Genomic DNA, 20506 nt, shown 5'->3' on the forward strand with positions numbered 1-20506 from the left:
CAATTTAACCTACCAGATTAGCTTATTTCCATCTTAATGTTTTGTACAGGCTACTTTCACCTTCAGTGGTCGACCTTAGTACATAAATAATATTTGAACAGAAAGTCCGAGAACAAAGTAAATCGCCTAACTCACAAATAAACTTTCACAATTTATTTCTAACTTATTGATTAATTGAATAAACGCAATAAATTTCAATTCTACCACCGAACTCACACACTCTCCGAATACGTCACTAAATAACTTACTCTTCATTTATTACCCATATTTGTATCGTACTTTTGTTTTACAAACCTTCTCGAAGATTACATCATAATGAAGTTCCTAGATATTGTATCATCACGAATAACAGCTTCCTCTGTCAAACATGTAAATTAACATACTAAAACATTATTAATTAAGATGTATTTAAAGATTTCTACTATTACGAAATTAACAACTAAACAATTTATTTGTGGAATTTAGCAATACAAAACAGCTTTAACATTTATAATTAATTATATTTGTCATAAGACACTAATATTAGACCTGTTATATTTTTTACACTGCATTCTTTATCTAACTCCTTAGGGATTCTAGATAATTAAAAGAATGGATAATAATAGTATTTCCTGATGACAAGAAACCCACCTGAAATAAAAATGCATCTCAGAACGGCAGGTATGAATATTAAAACTCTTACAGAGAAGCAGGGAACAACATTTCGACCTTTGTTAACCTGAAGATGACCTAAGAAGGCCAAAACTTTGTTCTATGCTTATCAATAACAATTTTAATACCTACACCTCTCGTTCTGAGATACAATAATAGTATTTCAATCACGTTATGGATATGGGAAAAATTGTGTGTTTGGACTATCTTCATCAGGTATGCGGTACTTGTTCGCAGAATAATTTATTTTTGATGCAATTTTTATCAAAATACGTTATTGTCCTATGTAGGAGTCTATCTGCTGTGGTTCTGGGAATTCTGTATGTTGTTGTGAGGAGTGTGTTTTGTATTATTTGCAACTTGGTTTTGACTATTTTGTCACTTACAGTAATCCAAGCTGGAGCTGTATTATCAATTACTAGTCCAATAAACGTTTTGTAAATTTTTGGTATATTTTTTGTTGATGTTCCACTGTTCTTGCCAGTTAAACTCCGAGCATAGTTGATTTTTCGCCAGACTTTACTTTTGATTTTATTTAAATAGTTAATCCATGTTAAATTTTGAGTCATAAGTTAGACCGATAAATTTTGCCGATGTGGCAGTCTGAAGTAGTGTTTCACTGATATATATTTCAGGCTGTACTTTTTATGTTTTGTCAGCTTGGGGGTGCTTCATCTTATTTCGGTTTGGTCTGTTTTGAATTTCGCGCAAAGATACACGAGAGGTAACTTTGCTTCTTATTTCGGCGTTTAAACCGTAATTTTATGTTATATGACGTGAGAAATATTGATAAATTTGTGATATAGTCATAATGTGGGGACTAAACTGGAAAGATAAAAAAATAAATAAGAGTTTGATATGATTTTTCATAAATTCATGTAAAAGTCAGGAACTTTGGCAAGTAACTTCTCTTTCCATTGATTAAAACCTAATATATGCATATATATGTATAAACTAGTGGTATTTTTTATGTCGTAATGCTTATGTTACGAGTCATTCTAAATTAAAGAAAGTTAAAGGGACAACGGTCGCTAAATTTTTTTTTGATGTTTATTGGTGTGTTTTTTTTACAAATCCGTCATTTCTTGACGGATCGAGCAAAGCTAGTACTTGATAATCTCTTCTGGTTTTATAAGCTCTAAAAGTTAGCAAAATGCATCGTTGGGTCAATGAATACGGTAGGCATAGTTTGCATTAAACACTATTATATACTCATCTTCTCAGAAAAATCCTATAGATCCGAAAAACAGCTTATAGTGTTTAAGAATAAATTAAGCCCGATACTGTTATGGTATCCAGGATTTTTTTATAACCATGTGTAACCGGAAAAAAAGTGTCCACGCCACAACTAACTTAAACTACATTCGGCAAGGCCTAGCCTGAACCTTTTGAAGCAAAATTATTTAAAACTATAATATTGACACGAAAACTTACGAAAAGAAAAAAAAAAAACAGAAAAAATCTAAGCTCGTAAGATATCACAAAATCTGCTTGATAATAATATAGCAAATAAAAAACTCTCTAATTAATTATAACTCGAAACAATTATAAAGTGTAATCGAAATTTAAGCAATATCTAACCTTTAGAGTACGTATTTTTAATACCATTTTCAGTTCTTTTTTATTTTTGGCCTGGCTTAGCCAAGTGTTTTGAGGCGTTCGACTCGTACTCTGAGGGTCGCGGGTTCGAATCCCAATCGCACCAAACATGCTCACCCTTTCAGCCGTGGGGGCATTATAATGTTACAGTCAATCCCACTATTCGTTAATAAAAGAGTAGCCCAAGAGTTGGCGGTGGATGGTGATGACTAGCTGCCTTTCCTCTAGTCTTACACTGCCAAATTAGGAACGGCTAGCGCAGATAGCCCTCGAGTAGCTTTGCGCGAAATTCAAAACAAGTAAACTCTTATTTTTTATACGCGCGCTTTTATTTGCCACTAGACAACGAGATCACAGCTCAACGCATGATATCTATTAACCATCAACAAAACATCTGATTAATTTATGTGCACAAGAGTGCTGATTTACATACTGTTCTAGCAATGTTTATTTACATATGAGAGCCAACTTATTTACATAACTATAATTACCATGATAAAGACCGTAGCGCCACCGAGTGACAGTCGTTTTGTCCAACTGTGAGAGTCGTGTTATGCTTAAGAGTGTGAATCTTCGTCACGCAGAACTAAACGAAGATAACCAGCTGAACTAAACGACAGAGTATAAGGATCCTCAGATACCAATAGCAAACATGTATAAAGGAACACTGCATCATAGATTAATCTTAAGCTATCTTTTTGTTTTTTCTAAACTGGGTATTAAACTTATTTTTACTAGAAAATTTATTTGTTTGTTTGTTTTGAATTTTTGATCAAATTTATATGAGGGCTATCTGCGCTAGCCGTCCCTGAGTTAGCAATGTAAGACTAGAGGAAAGCAGCTAGTAATCACCACCAACCGCCATCTCTTTAGCTATTTTTTACCAACGAATAGTGAAATTCACCGTATGACTCCCCCACAGTTGAAAGGGCGTGCATGTTTGGTGTGATGGAGGTTCGAATCCGTACGCCCTAACCACCTGGCTTGTACTAGAAAATTTCGTCTCAGTTATCCAAACAAAACTTAAGTTTTCTTTATTCGTGACAAAACGTTTGAATTTTAGTAAACAAGAAATCACACTTACCTAAATCTGATGCAGGTTATCATAATAACACTAACGTAGACTCAGCAAAAGACATACTCCGTTTTTATTTATGATACTTAAAATAACGTTGATAAATTACACGTATGGCTATCGAACGTTTGTTATAAACATTTTGTAAGATTGGACGATAAAAAAATAATTGAGCAAATTACACAATTATGCTTAAACAGTTAATATCTTTCCTTGTAGTCCCCCAGTGGCTCAGCGGTACGTCTGCGGACTTACAACTCTAAAAACCGGCTTTCGATACTTGTGGTGGACAGAGCACAGATAGCCCAACGTGTAGCTTTGTGCTTAATTCAAAAACAACAACTTTCCTTGTAATAATACATCAACGCACGACTGGCTGATTTTAGAGGGGTATGTTAGAAAAGTCTTATTGTTTCTGATAATTAATTATTTCATTTTCTCACGAAAAATAATTTCTCGTTCAAATCTTTTTAATTCAATATAAAATCTGAAATTATTACTAACGGAAAACAGTATTTACGTGTACAGTGATGCTGTTTTTGTGTTTTGTTGTTGTTTTGTTTTTAAAATGTGTAATAATATATTTTTCCGAGATTTTAACCTGAACTAAAGGATGAAATTTCAAGGAAAGTCTCTATGGACATATTTCATTTCGTCAAAACAAGAAAATCCAAAGTTATTTATAAAACCTTTAATAAAACCATGTCCAATTGAAAAATCTTATTTTGTGTGTGTGCCGATTTTAGCATTCGATAACAAGTTGACCTGATGTAATAATTCTACGAAACAATACGTTGATATTAATATAAGAAATCTACATTTATCATTAAAAAATTACGATTACAGTTAACATAACACATGAAAATACAGATATCATTAGACTTTTCAAAGCTGTCTCGACATATCCACTTCTTGAGAAAAAAAAAAAAGTTAAGCCCAGTGACGTCATTAACTAACAGATTTGAAGCTTTGGGTCCAATAATCAACTTCTACTTGAAATAGTTGAAATATAATTTCAAGAAGAAGAAGTTTACGTATTATAAATTCAGGGTGCTGCAAAATACATCTAAGGCATGAATTCTGTGGGTGGATGCATTTGTTTAAAACTGCGTGTAAATAAATTGGTTTCTTTCTGCCGAAATATATCAAAAACAATGTTTGTTTTTTCTTTTGGAATTTCGCACAAAGCTACTCGAGGGCTATCTGCGCCAGTCGTCCCTAATTTAGTAGTGTAAGACTAGAGGGAAGGCAGCTAGTCATCACCACCAACCACCAACTCTTGGGCTACTCTTTTACCAACGAATAGTGGGATTGATAGTAACATTTTTACGTCCCCACGGCTGAAAGGGCGAGCATGTTTGGCGTGACGGGGTTTCGAACCCGCGACCCTCAGATTACGAGTCGAACGTCTAAACTCACTTGGTCATGTCAGGCCACGCATAGATGAAGAGACAATAAACTTATGCTATGAGAAGGTTTATTTCTTTTCGAAACATGTACACCCTAGAGTAAAAGACAAAAGAAAAGATATAACATTATTTCATAGAGTGTTTAGACAGAGTATTAGTGCTGAATCTAAGTTAAATGGACGACAACTATTGTAGAAACAAAAGTGTAGAGGAAGACGTTTCGATATAAGATTTCACCGTCCATTCAACTTAGTTTCAAAAAATATAATAGTTTGTGGGTTAAGTTTGACCGAATGATTTACATTCGGGCAATGCATCTAAAGATCCATAGTTCACGTTTCACCTAAATAAAAGCGCGCCAATAGTTTTAATAGTGGCAGTGAGATTGAAGAATTCGAATAGAGTAATTCCAGAGTTGATAGTAAATGCTGCTTGTATCTATCTATCAGTTCAAAATTAGGGAAAGCTAGCACAGAGACCTCTTGCGTACTTATGTTCAAATATCCAAGTAAAACAAAATTTCGTTTTGTCACGTCAATAATAGTTCAGCGGGCTCATGACACTAAAGTCAGGAATTCGATTTCTCGCTGCAGACAGAAAGTATAAAGTAAAATATGTAGCTTTGTGCTAACCTAAGAAACAAACAAACAATCGTTTTGTTACATTTCACTGTCGACACCACACTGTTAAAAATAATTATAAACCATATTCCCAGCTACAAAATTCAAACCCAAAACAGTGTTATTAGTTACTTTCTTAAAAATAATGACAGAAATCTTTAGTAGTTGGCTCTGTTCACATACAGCAACAGATGAAATCATAGTAAACAAGACCCGAACCGTCACAAACTCACTTCGATTTAGATTTATTACTAAATCATTGTTGCATCTGATAGATACCGCACCCTGCGATTTTTTTATCTGATATAGATGTGGGACGTTATGGGCTCGAACACCCACATCTCGCTCTCCTGATTTCAATTGATTTTGATTATTTTATTGCTCTTGAATTTCTTCATGTGAAACTGGCGAGTGGAGGTTAAAACTGACAGTCAGTGTTTCCAACCACAATGTGGTTTCTACGTCATCAGTCAGTGTTTCCAACCACAATGTGGGTTCTACGTCATCAGTCACCTTCAAAATCTAGAGTACAGTTTATATATCACATTATAGCCTGTATCCTGGGGATCCTTTTAATTGGTGCAGCGTCTTTGATTTTTGTTCGGATTTATTTTTGTTTATTACAAATATATGTTATATAATAGATTAATTATAGAAATGTAAACTTATTTGTTATCGATAAGTGCTATACTTATGAAACATTAGAAATTCAAAACTATGCCATGCAAATTAAATGTACAACTGTTTGTTTATTTTTGTTTAAAGTTAGCTACACAAATACACAATGGGCTATCTGTGGCTGCCCATCACGTTTAGCTACACAAATACACAATGGGCTATCTGTGGCTGCCCATCACGCTTACCTAAACTTATTTTCTAGCATTATTAATCCACAGATATATAGAAGTGAAAGCCATTGAGTCATTGTTTAAGTAACACATATTAACATATACCTGCATAAAACATAGTGGAGTTTTATATAAGTAAAAAAATAACGTATTTAAAAATGTAAAATATGCCATATATCTGAATATATTACTACATTTACTAAAATCATAGTGTGTTGTTGTTTTCAATCAGAAGATACTTTTAAAGTGACTCTAAAAGCGAAAACTATAAATCTAGTGCTATAATATGAAAAGATCAATGTTGACACTTCGTCTTGTGGTGATGGCATCACTTCTAGCAGCTCGCCCTCTGACATTAGTGATATGATCATATTATGCTGCCTGATAACATCCTCGTTTTTGGAAAAACATGGGTTTTCATATTAAGTATTTGAAAAAAATAATGATATTAAATTTGGTTATTACTCCAACTTGTATATTAATTAATTTAATTTTGCATATCAGATACATATCCATCACCTAATTAATTTATTAATATTTAATTAAATAAAGTATTACTTAGATATTAATTAAGAATTTGCACTTCACCATATATTAATCACATTATTAATTAATCTTTAATTAATAAATCTCCCCCAGTAACACCTCAACCACCCTCCCTCCTGGTATTGTCCTTTGGCAGATAGTACATAGCCAGCAAGATCTGCTCACATCTCTAACCATTCCTGGGCAATGGACATAACTAGTGGATCTATCTGCTATCTTCTTTGCTCTTAAGTGTCCTTGCACAGTCAACTCGTGAATTTGTTTCATCAGTTGAGTCCTGTATTCTGTTGTTATGATTTGCTACACTTCCCCAGTATAATTTCTCTGTTTGATTTGGTACAGCAATTCCTTCTAATACTCTGCTCTATAAGTGCTTTATCCCTTTGTCTTCTGCTCGATTTTTTCCCATATATTGTCACAAAGATTGTGCAGTGAAAAGTGTTTCTTTTACGCTACCTTCAATTCCTGCAAACCTACATTCGTGATATCACCTTTTGTCCTTTGTAAGATCTTCGTGTTATGTTTGCTCTTATTTTCTTGAGTTATATTGGTGACTGCCAATTCTTCTTTGTTTATATATATATATATATATTTTTTCATACATATAGTCTTTGACAGGTCTGATATAGCACTCCCTTTTGTTTCTCTATTCTGTTGGTACCGTCTCCTTTGTCTTCTGTTAAATTTTCTCCCAGGCATTGTCCCAAAGTTTCTGCAATGGAGGGACTTTCTTTCACGATTCCTTCAGTTCCTACAAACCTACATTCGGGATGTCCCCTTTTTGACACTTGTAAGGTCTTGATGTCTTCCTTGCTCTTCTTTTCTTGACCACTAGTGGTGACCACCAATGGTTCATCAATCTTCTTTCGGTCTGGTATTTGAGTTTCTACTAGCTGGTATGTTTAAACAATTTGGTCAAATATGGATGTCTTATACTGTTGTCTCCAGGTCTCCCACATAATATAGTGCATTTATCTTTATTTTCTTATGGAACACTTTCTCATTGGCCCATCAATAAGTACACACACACACTCACATGTGTAGTTTGCCTCTCATTTGGTCATAATATAGTAGGCTGGTTCTCACTACTGCAAACAATTTCTTGTAGGCACTTCACTCTTTTGTCCTCAACATATTCTTTACTCACTGGCATGTTGTGATTTGTTGGTACTTCTGATAATCTGTAACATGCTTCAATCACTATTGGCACTGTTGATCCATTTGTTAACTTAAGTCGATTGTTAGTCGTGTACTGATTAACCATAGAAATGGAACTTCCTTCTCATAGTAAATCTGGCGTCTTTTATTGATTCTCTTTCTTTTGGCAGCAGCATCTATGCTGACAGTCAAACGTTTCTAGTTTCTTAACATTACCATCTATAAAAGTTGCTATAGCAGCTTTATGCTGAGATTTCTGCTGTTGCTTGTTAGTAATTGACTTCCATTCCTTCGCAACGTTACATATTTTATAACAAATATTACATTTCTTTACCCATTTGTCTGTTAACCCTATGTAACCTTTGGTAGACTCCTGTTTCTAGTCAACTACCAGTTTTTGTTTTAAATAATAATCTCTTCAAAATAAGACAAACGTATGTACAAAAATTATTTACACCATGAAATATCACAGTTGTATCCAAAACTCTAAATAATTAATCTTTATTTTCAAATATCCACTTAGGCTGATTCAATTACTTTAGAATATAATTGACAATATAAACTATTTTTCTCACAGTACTAACTTTTACTCACAGTACTATTAGTAAATTATTCACTTAGTAAGTACCCCATGGGTTACAACAGTTGAATCATAACTTTAAAAAATTGTCTACTTCTCATCCAAATCCACAGAGAATGGTTCAATTAATATAGATCCTCCTTTTACAATACAAATTATTATATTTATTAAACTTTGAAACTAACTTTATCATATCGCTCGATATGTCAATTATTCTCACACCAGCTAACTTCACGTTTTCTCTCATTGACTAATTTTCTGAGAAAAGAACAATTTTTCACAATCTAGCTCATAGTTGGTTGGTAGCCCAAATATTTATAAATTGTTCAGTAAGGCCTCAAACTTTCTGTAAACTACGCGGTGACGTTTGAATGTAACAATACAAACTTGAGGAAACATCAAAAATACAGTAACTTGGCGTCAATAATTGACTCACACAATGTATGACTCTTACCACGTTGGACCCGGCATGGCCAAGCGTGTTAAGGCGTGCGACTCGTAATCTGAGGGTCGCGGATTCGCATCTCCGTCGTGCCAAACATGCTTGCCCTTTCAGCCGTGGGGGCGTTATAATGTGACGGTCAATCCCACTATTCTTGGGTAAAAGATTAGACCAAGAGTTGGCGGTGGGTGGTGATGACTAGTTGCGCTCCCTTTAGCCTTACACAACTAAATTAGGGACGGCTAGCACAAAGCTACTCGAGGGCTATCAAAAAATCATAGCAAGAGTGTTGAAAGTGATTATTTAAGTTTGGTTGTATAACGTGGTAAGTTTGTTTGTTTGCCACGTTATACAACCAAACTTAAATAATCACTTTCAACACTCTTGCTATTATTTTTTAAAATCATTAAATATTAACTCACCAAATAAATTGAATAATAACTCTTAAACTAAACAGTTTTGTATATCCAAAAAATATAATTACTAATTTGAAATCATTCTTTTCCCAACTTGTGTGTCTACAGTGAAGTTATAATTTATAAAGCTTATGTAATAAATAATCGTTTTCTTTGAAACAAACATGGATTTTTAACGCGATAAAACAGGCAATTTTAAATACTCTATAACTTTTTATTTTCTATGTACATAAATTTTATTTTAATTTTTTTATCGATGTGAAATTTGTGAAAATTCGGGACAAGAAAACATAAATCGAGTTCCACTGTCTCTTATTAGTGAAGAAAATCGTCTGATCATGGAAGTTCTTCTATTGTTGTCTTGCATCTGGCTTTCTAATTCAGTTAAACACTAGTCAAAAAATTCTTGTGGATCTAAATATGTTTCAGGAGCTTACTTTTCTCAATTTTTCTATCTAATAGTCCTCGGAACACTCTAATTCTGATGATTTCCTTTCGTGAAACAAATCCCGCAGTTCTTTGAAGTAAGGTGGTCTCATTGATTTATATTTCTTAAATTTGTTGTAACGTCTACAATGTGAAGGTATCTTCTTCCTTTCAGTTAACAATGAGATAATTGGTTGATATTTATGAGTCTGTGCTGGTATACAATATTTTGTATGTGATCCTTCAAGACTCGTCATCATGTTTGTTATCTTATTTGAGGCATTACTATTTTGGATGTCCTTCTTATTGGTAAAAACATTGGCCTTTGTTTCTTTCTAAAAATAACAAGAATCAGGATAGGTTGATGTTAGTTATCATTATATATAAATTACCTCTTGGAAATTAATACAATGAAACTACCGATAACTGGGCTATAGCAAGTTAGTGGATATCAATTAAAATACGTTTTTGAACAACACTTTTATTGAAATATACAAATTTTGAGCAAACTAATTGACTCTATAAATTGACTTCTAATAAGTAAAAAGGGAAGGGAATGTTTATCTTATGCATATCGAAATGTTTACAACTTTACTTCGGGGAACAACTCTGTAGAAAGTATCATATTTTTCTAGTACTAAACAGAACAAAATGTAAACAAATACTAACAAGCGTTATTAGAAATTTGAGAATTTCAAAAATAACCAAACTAAAAAAGAAATTGAAATAAAAAAACGTTGGTACTAACAACTATACTTTTGAGAATGATAAATTGCGTGATGTATATTTTAATGTAGTTGCTGCAATTATCGAGAATTTCACTCTACGTTGTTTTTATTGGTTTTCTTTTTCAGAAAACTGCAAAACGAACTATCTGTGTCTGCTCACCAAGAGCATTAATACCAGACTATTAGAGTTATAAGTATTCGGTCTTATTACTGGGCTCCACCAGATGTCCTTAATCTATGGGTGCCTTTGCATTTAAAATTCGAATATTTTAATATTTGTTTGGAAGCAGTTTAACATCGAGATGGCGCTGCGAAATTCATCAATATCGATTTGAACTAAAGCGCAAGAAGAATACAAACACGATAGTAATGATGTTTCATAAAAAGTAAAATAAAATACATTTTTAACTCTATGTGGTGCGAAAATGAGTCCAGTGTTTTTAATTAGAAAGTTTTTAGCTAGCATAAATGTAAACTTGTTAGAGAATTTCTACTGTTTAAAATTTTGGCATGACGAAAGGGGTTTGAACATCAGATAAGATACATCAAAGTTCTACAGTTATCCAAGCAAAGAAAATTTGGCTAATGCCGGTTTGTTAAACAGCAAAAAAAAATAAGCAAATATAAATGTCCCGGCATGCCCAGGTGGTTAAGGCGCTCGGCTCATAATCCGAAGGTCGGGGGTCCGAATCCCCGTCACACCGAACATGCTCGCCCTTTCAGCCGTGGGAGCATGATAATGTGACGGTCAATCCCACTATTCGTTGGCAAAATAATAGCTGAAGAGTTGGCGGTGGGTGGTGATGACTAGCTGCCTTCCCTCTAGTCTTACACTACTAAATTAGCAATTGTAGTATATGAAGGATGGAAGTCTTCACATTATACATCATACGTATATATGTCTCTCTACTACTAAATGGAATGAGTGAGAGCCAACTTTACGAGGTAATGACTCATAAACAGAGTCATGCAGTACAAATCTATAGAATAAACATTTATTAAAGGTTTGGAGACGGCTTGAATGGTAATGAAGAAAATATTATTATATACAAGTACTAGTCTCCTGGACGAAATTTACGTAACTTCATAATTAATGAAAAGTTATCTAACGACATGAAGAATTGTCTCCCTTATATGTGACCAGATCAATGAAAACCATGAGATAAAATACTGATAAAACGCCTTCCTTTCCCCGTAGCGGGCTTAGAACCATAATTTGAAACAGCTTCTATCCAAGTGGAACCGTTTTAAAATTGTCATATTAGAAGCATCTTTCATATATCTTCCCAAATGTTAATACAGTAGAAAATATGTAATTTTTACAATTTTGTTGTTCATACATTTCACTTTATACTTTGAGTACATAGATTAACAAGAATATCAGGTTATACTTTTGTTGCTAAGCGACATGGCATAAAGTTGTTGTTGTACAACTATACCAAGTTAAGATTCATCCATAACTGTGTCAATAGCGCAATAACTGTGAAAACACATGACTCATAAACAGAGTCAATAGAGTACAACAATTTCGAAAATGTTTTGAGATGGCTGCAATGATAAAGAAGAAACCTGTATTATATGTATATATCTACACACAACGTCTCTAGAAGCTGTTATCAAGTATCCATTTAAACCGACTACAATTTCCTTCTAAAAATCGATACCATTAAATTTAAACGTTTCTTATAAGGTGGAAGATTAGAGTGTAAAGTTTATAGTCTTAATACATTATATTTATAACGGTGTCTAAACTTCATGCAGAACACCAGCATGAAAATGTATAGAAAGTAAGTAAACATATGTGACTGAAGGTATATTACATTCTTGTTATGTTCGTCTATTTGTGCTCTACCACAACTATCGATAGCCGGTTTCTAGCGTTGTAAGTCCCAGACACTCGGTATGAAATGTGATGACATTTCCCGTTATCACAATACTTACTTTAGGAAGATGAAAATTCTGGACTCTTTTGGCCCTCTTCTCTTTTACACTTTTACATTTTCTCTTCTCATTTCTATTAATAGACTGATCTTCATCTTTTTGTGCTATAAGTGAACATTTAATTTTTTTCTGTCATCTTTATTTGGATGGTCTTCTGTGTTCACTGATTTTACTGTTTTACATCCACAACAATTGCACTTCCAAATAATGACACTACAAAAGAAAAGCGCTAATAAATAACATAGATAATTTAATTTGACTCTTATTTGTACATCAGTGTAATGTCAATTAAAATGGAATATAATTATAATCTAGAAATAATAATATTTAACAACGACAGCCACAGAGACGTTCTCTCCCAGTGGAACGTCAGCAAGTATATGAACATATAACACTAAAATAAGCGGGTTCAGAATAAAATGTTATAGCTTAAGAGGGATAATTTACTAATTATTATGCTCGCTAATAAATTTCAATTTTAAGACGATATTGAAATAAACTGTAAATCATTAATTAGTTAAAGAACCATTTTGAATGAAAATGCCTTTTATATCTATCTCAAGTGTTTTCCAAGTACCCGAATTGTAATAGTTTAGGTTACCCATATTTTACACGTTTCAATTTCAAGTATTTCTATTGACACGCACAGTACCTTATTGTATTTACATATAAAAAACAGGTTGAACAATAACATACTTACAAGGAATGTTTTTCATCAGAATAACTTGTAATATTGTAAAAAGTGATCCACAATTTAAGCTTTAACTTAATCTCCACACTTAAAATACACTTTATTGTAAACTAATGATGCTAATTTCCCCTTATATATTTCTTTTTAATGCAAGCGTTTGTAACCTTTAGATTATTTATCATTCTAATTAAAAGAAAGTAACTAATATTTTTTTATTTCTCAGCCCCTTTAAATTCATTATTAAGTATATACACACATGGTTCAACTATTAATAACATAGAAATTATATTAAGATCTATTCAACAAAACAAAACAAAAATACTGTTTTGTTCTTGCCTTAAAGAAATTAACAAAAGTGGTATTCCTACTGCAGCAGTTACCAATGGAATCGGATGTTCTAACATGGATGGTGCTGAAATGGAAAAATACAAGTTAAAAAGAAAGTTAGTCAAGTGCAATTTGTTTTGTTATATGATAGTATTGGAGGAGGCTACGTTTCATTTGGTATACCTACAGTGAAAGTAACAAGATAACCACAGCGTTCTGAGTTACTGGAATCGAAGAAGTTCCATTCTTTATTCAAACACGTATAAGTTTAATGCATATGGATAAAACAGTACAGGTAAAGAAGTGTAAAGTATCACTTTAGATTTACTTTCTTCCTTGATAATCCAAGTAAAGATTATCATATCTTATGACAACCAAATACACTGACTGTGTTTTCATATCAAATCAGAATGATCATTTGATGCGTCATGTGACTGACCACCATTACAGCAGATATATATATTCGTAACAAGACAAAAGGCAAAAGTAACGAGTTCTCAGACTTCCAAGGATGTATGTTTGTCGACACTAACTTACTAGCAATTTGTAAACTGAATACTGTTTATATGTTTCACTATTCAAAGAAATATGTAATTAGTGTCTAGATGAACTACAAACGAAAGAGAATATATTGGAAAACTATCGGTAACAATTCAAAGGGAAAGTGCATGGACGGTCTTTTTGTTGTAAACAAATCTAAAACTCTGCTCTTGTCAACCAGTTTTTTTTAAATAGTCAAGGTTTAAATAATACAACAATACTAGGAGGAGGAAAATACTTATGGCATACAATTACTGGTTCAAAAACTTACTTCAGACAACAGAAAAGCTCAAACTGTGAACAGTGAATTAGTGGGAATGATAGTGAATCATGTTTTACCTGAATTGCTATGAGTGCTGAAATGGTAAGAGATTTATTATTTAGAATAGAAAATAATGTCCACAATGTACTGGAATATTATAAGAGATCGGGTCTTCACACATTACTACATTTTTTACCTTCATGAATAAAGGATTGAAGAAATTTAATGGGAAGAAAGAACAACACGCGTCAACAGAAACATCGTCACAGTAATATTTTTCCATCACGACATTTTGTCACCAACCTTTCCACACATATTGTCTCACGTTAATGGTACGTTTTGCGTAATCTTATATGTAGCATAACTTACTTTTCCTTGGAGAAGGAACGTATGTTTCTTCCTCCGTTCCTGGTTGACTTGGATCTAAGAAAAAAGCTTATTAAAAATAAAATAATGGATGAAGTATATAATAACTAATTTACTGCTTAGTTTGTTCAAAACAGTTTTTCCTTTTTCAATTTATTTAAAAATTATAATTCACAAATACTGATCACACATATAAACGCTTTGAAGGAAAGCACAACTTACAACACAGGTTATTTCTCAGTATGAATCCTTCAGGACATTGGTACTTTTCACTAGGTTGTACGCATGCTAAAATGAAGTATAAGATGGTTCGTAGTTCAAGTATTGTTGACATAAGAAATAATATTTTGCACTGTTTGTTTGGAATTTAGCATAAAACTACATCATGGGCTATCTATGCTCTGCCCCTCACGGATATCGAAACCCGGTTTTAGCATTGGAAGCACGCAGACATTTTGCTGGGCCCCTAGGGGAATTTTTTACCTGATATGACACTTTAGGCTCATAACAAATTATTAACTACTTTTCTTCGTGAAACTCATACATTGGAAATCCTGTAAGGATTAAACAAAATCTAACAAATATAGTTGATGGCTTATCTTGCTCTTTATCTATTGTATCGTAAGTCACAGGAGGTTTCAACTCAATGTATTTTCATAATTAATGATAAATAAGGATTTACAATGCTAAAGTTAAAGGTTCTATTTCCCCTCGATAGTTACAGCGGATATCCCTTTGTAGCTTTGCTATATGAAATACGCAAATTTTGGTAATTAAAGGCCCGGCATGGCCAGATGTGTTAAGGCATTCGACTCGTAATCTGAAGGTCGCAGGTTCGAATCCCCATCACACCAAACATGCCCTTTCAGCCGTGGGGGCATTATAATGTTACGGTCAATCCCACTATTCGTTGGTAAAAGAGTATCCCAAGAGTTGGCGGTGGGTGGTGATGACTAGCTGCCTTCCCTCTAGTCTTACACTGCTAAATTAGGGACAGCTAGCGCAGATAGCCCTCGTGTAGTTTTGCGCGAAATTCAAAAACAAATCACCCCGTAATTTAAAAATATATAACATGACTGGACGGAAAATAAAGTGAAGCGTGAGAAAGAACATATACCCAAAAAATTAAAATTATTTACGAAATCGTGTTTATTCTGCTTTACGGAATAGCGAGTAAACAACATGCAGTGCTGTATTTATTCTAGAATTTTTTTTTCATTAATATGTAACGTGTTTAATATTAACTTCCAACAAATGAAGATGTCTACCCAGATCAGAATTAAAGATATGCTCAGTAACAGATATAGTTAATAAAATAAGCTCTTCAAACTTTCTTATTTCAAATGATAAGAATGTATTGTTTCATCGCTTGGATGTGAAAAGTGGCTAAACAATGTCTCTGAATACTAGAACTTGGCTGTGTGTTTGTAACAAAAGAAACATTTTTCTGCTATAACACTGTAGCATTTTGTAATTTCAATATTTTCACAGACGATTAAAGAAATCATTCAACACTTTTGATTTTTTAAAATTATTTGTAAAGAAAACAACAAAACCTTTCTAATTTCTAACATAAGGTTATCTCGTTTTCTGACTTCACGGAATGTCTAATTTCATTAATTGTTTAATGCTATTGATTAAATTTATTCATATCTATGTATGTATTTAGTTATTGTATATAATAATAATAAACCAAAAATTATTTTGTAATGATAAATTTATATCTGCAGACAAGTTTGATTTTTAACATTTTAACACTTCAGGCTTAACGCGGAAACAATGGCGGTGAGCGGTATGAAGGTAGTTGGAAAGGTGATTTCATGGATTTTGGAAAATTAATGTACAATCATTAAATACATATCGAACTTATAACACTTTACATAAATTGTAGTAAAAATGGATGGAATCAGATTCATAATTTAAAGTTTTTTTTTAACTTCTAAACACTAGCAAAATCGATTCTTATAAGCATTTACCTTCCAAGAAATGAGTGATGAAAATTGGTTTGTGTGCTTTTATCTCCCAGTTTCTTGAGTATTCAATAACGCACTTATAAACACCGGTATCAGAAAAATCAAATTTATAAATCATTAAATCACCCGTGGCTTTGTTTACCCGAATTTTATCATCATCTGTTGCTATTCCACCGTATGGGCCAAACCAATAATACTTGAAAACATCAAAGGTATAACTTTTGATCCTATAGCTGTCAGGGACACACGGAATCACCTGTGGGGCGCCAAGTATAATACTTTCAGGTTTAAGTTTTATGTGTCCAGGCATTGCGATTATTGCAGCATATAAACGCTAAAAGCTGATAAAAGTTACGGAATTACGGATTAAACGCTAAAAGCTGACAAAGTACAGAAACTAAAAGGTGTAAAATTTACGATGAGGCTACAGAAACCACAATTCCATTTTTAAACAGTTTTGATTTGAATTTAAAATATACAAATTCAAAAATGTGTGAAAAAACATTTAATGTTTACGTTATTTTTATTACAAAATAAGATATTGTTGTTTCACAATAATACTTGCTAAATAATCACAATTATTGTTGTGAAAATAGTTTAAACAACTCGCCTGGCAAGTAAATTATATAACTTAAAAACAAACAAAAACAAAAATGGACTACGTGACAAATTATAGTTTGTTTCTTCTAAACAACACTTTAGGCAAAAGACCTAAGAACTTTGTCTGTTACAAGTGTATCATACAAGGTTCCATATACAATAGTCATTCAGTTCAACAGTAAAACATTGGCTTGAATTACAGTGAATAAAACTACAAATTTTGGAGTTATTTTTTTCGCGTATTACAGAGTGCGATTATATGGAATCTTATAGTATAGTACTGCATTTATCATTTATATACTGGTACAAATATTTATGAAGGTATTCAGTTCCGCTTCTATTAAAACCATTTGTGTGTTTGCTGATGAGTCCTAAGATTTTTAATTTGTTGTGACTAATTTAATCTCTCTTTAAGTTGTTCCTATCGTCGTTGGTTTAGCGTAAAGCTACAGAATGGGCTTTACACTCTCTGAATAGGAAATCAAAACCAAGATTTTATGGTTGTGACTTTGTCAACTTATTGTTTACCTACTTGAGGAACCTATATCAACAATAAGTTATCGAATATGTTAACTTCAAATTTACCTGACTGCATTAAACTTCCACATGGGTAAATACGTTATATAAAATCAAATTTGAATACCTAAGCCAGCTCAAAACGTCTGAGAAAATTTCAATTTACTTCAGGCAACTGGAAAGAAATCCTATACCCGACGTCCCACTTCTTTATTATAGTACAATTACAGAACATGACGTCAGAGTGACATGTTTTGATACGTTTTAATCGCTTTCGTTTATGATAAGCATACAGAGGTAAAAGTCATTTTACTACGCCTATGTTTATATATTATATCAAAAAACTGATTTGCATTATAACGGACTGTTTCTATGTGATAACGTAGGCCTAATATAGTTTTTAACTACACAGAGGAAGATACTGCTTGGGCAAAGGTTTAAAAACACATTAAAATTAGGTCATACAAATAATATTTCACCACTATTCGTTGGTAAAATAGTAGCCCAAGAGTTGGCGGTGGGTGGTGATGACCAGCTGCTTTCCATCTAGTCTTTCACTGCTAAATTAGGGACTGCTAGCGCAGATAGCCCTCGCGTAGTTTTGCGCGAAATTCCAAAACAAACAATTTATATAATTTTTAATACACCACATATATAAATACACAGAAAATATGATTAATAAAAAACAACATTAGAGGAGACGTCTATAAAGAATAACTAAAAAATGGTGTTTAAACGAAGATCTTTGTAATGTTCAGGTACAGTTTCAAACGTTTTTTTAGATTACAATATGGTGAGATTGTCAGGAATATCCTGTTATTTTTTATTATTAATTTGTTCACTTCTGTAATTTCTTCCTGTTTGACGTTCACGCCATCTACTTCTAAAATTCCATCTCCTGTTTTCTTCAATCCAGATAGTAAAATTATGGTTTCAATGTCTCTCATTCGAGACACGAAGATCCCTGAAACTATCAAAATAATCACGTTTTAGATCTCTTTAACAAAACTCTTCAAAAAAAGAAACGCAAAAGGGATATTTTTGTTATTTTAAAGAAAAATATATGTAATAACGTTACAAGCTCAGAGTATGTGATGTTACACGTGTTAAGGCACTGATTGTCAGACCATAATGACAATAAAAGTTGTGCACTTTGAAAACGGAGGAAAACATCGAATTTTTTCGCCAAAACGCATGCGTGTCCAATAAATTTGTTTGAGAAATCTGCATGTTCTGCAAGTGCAACATGTGCAAAATCCCTATAAAAGTGACGGGTTCTCGGTTTCCATAGCTCAGTGTTAAGCCACCGACACGCAATACAGTTACGCCAAGACTAACTGAAGCACAACGCAACGGGTCGCTTGGAAGCAAGCGAATCTCGATCAGATGTTGCCAGAGTTGTGAATGTCCATCCAAGCACCATCACAAGGCTATGGAATCGTCACCAACGACATGGATCAACTCGTGACCATCCACGATCTGGCAGACTTCGTGTGACCGCGCCCGCACAAGATCGCAACATCCGGTTACGTCACCTTCGGGATAGGATCACTACTGCGACTTTTACTGCCTCAACCATACCAGGGCTGCGTAGGATTTCTGATCAGACCGTACGCAACCGTCGACGAGATTTTTTAGGCCCCATGTGCAACCCATCATGGTGAACGTCAACGACGTTTTTCAACATGACAACGCCCGTTCTCACACAGCCCGACTCACCACTGTCTTCTTGAAACACCACAACATCAACGTTCTTCCCTGGCCCTCCAGATCATCAGATTTAAACCCCATCGAACATCTTTGGGACGAGTTGGACCGACGTCTGCGACAGCGACAACCTCAACCGCAGACTCTACCTCAGCTTGCAGCAGCTTTGCAGGCTGAGTGGACAGCCATTCCACAGGATGTGATTCGTCATCTCATCGCTTCCATGGGCAGGAGATGGCAAGCAGTTATTGATGCTCACGGGGGGCATACTCGTTATTGACGTTGAGTGACGTTAAACTTCACCCAGTGAGCGTGGACTTCGCCTTTGCAGATTTTAGGATGTTCAGCAGTGAATGTGCAAAGTTTCACACATGTCATACAGAACTACTCGGAATAAACTTGTTAACAATTTGTCTCATATTTTGCCTTTTGCGTTTCTTTTTTTGAAAAGTATAATTTAAATCTTTTTTAAATCAATATATCTTACTTTCATTAATAATTCGACAGTTACGGGTGAGAAAAGGTGTTGGTAAGGATCTGCCAAATCGACAATTTAATGTTTTTCATAAATGAACCATAAAAGTCATCACACTGAATACTTTTTTAAACTTTGTTGAACTGTTTTGGCATTAAAAAAACGGATTGCGGCTTTTTTTTAAGTACCTGAAATATTATTAAAGCAAAAATAAATGAAAATCAGTAAGACAAGCGGAAAAGCGAATTATAAATGTAGATGTAAATATGTAATTATCTCTTATCGTCTCATGAGGCTTAGTAATAGTAAAACATTCTCTGAAGCACCAACGGGTCGTTATCGACCTAGTTCAATTTCGCAGCGTTATCCTCTGATATACCTTTCAAATTGTCTATTTGTTTTTTTAAGCTGTTAATTACTGGTAGTGGTCCACATACTCCAATATATTGGGTAATTTTATGTTTTTGCCTGTTAAAAGTGTTATGTGGGATGATCGTAACCTGAAGACAGGTTTGCGTCAAAATTATTCTGAAACATTGTTTGTTTGTTTTGGAACTTCGCACAAAGCTACTCGAGGCCTATCTGTGTTAGCCGTCCCTAATTTAGCAGT

The 20506-nt window shown here is 33.6% G+C and overlaps 1 protein-coding gene across 2 annotated transcripts; it reads right to left on the reverse strand.

The window, feature by feature from the left end:
• Positions 1-13351: 13351 nt before the first annotated feature.
• On the reverse strand, positions 13352-18064 carry LOC143235459 (uncharacterized). 2 transcript variants are annotated; one of them, XM_076473653.1, is made up of 4 exons: positions 17784-18064; positions 14848-14913; positions 14629-14694; positions 13352-13542 (listed from the first exon to the last, which is right to left on the reverse strand). In XM_076473653.1, exons 1-4 carry the CDS (start codon positions 17791-17793, stop codon positions 13430-13432), a joined length of 255 nt encoding a protein of 84 aa, XP_076329768.1. In that variant the 5' UTR covers positions 17794-18064; the 3' UTR covers positions 13352-13429. The 2 variants fall into 2 exon arrangements, with proteins under 2 accessions (XP_076329768.1, XP_076329767.1); XM_076473652.1 differs by lacking the exon at positions 17784-18064 and adding an exon at positions 16602-17214.
• Positions 18065-20506: the final 2442 nt, after the last annotated feature.

Source organism: Tachypleus tridentatus, chromosome 12 (assembly GCF_004210375.1).
Source record: "Tachypleus tridentatus isolate NWPU-2018 chromosome 12, ASM421037v1, whole genome shotgun sequence".
NCBI lineage: Eukaryota > Metazoa > Arthropoda > Merostomata > Xiphosura > Limulidae > Tachypleus > Tachypleus tridentatus.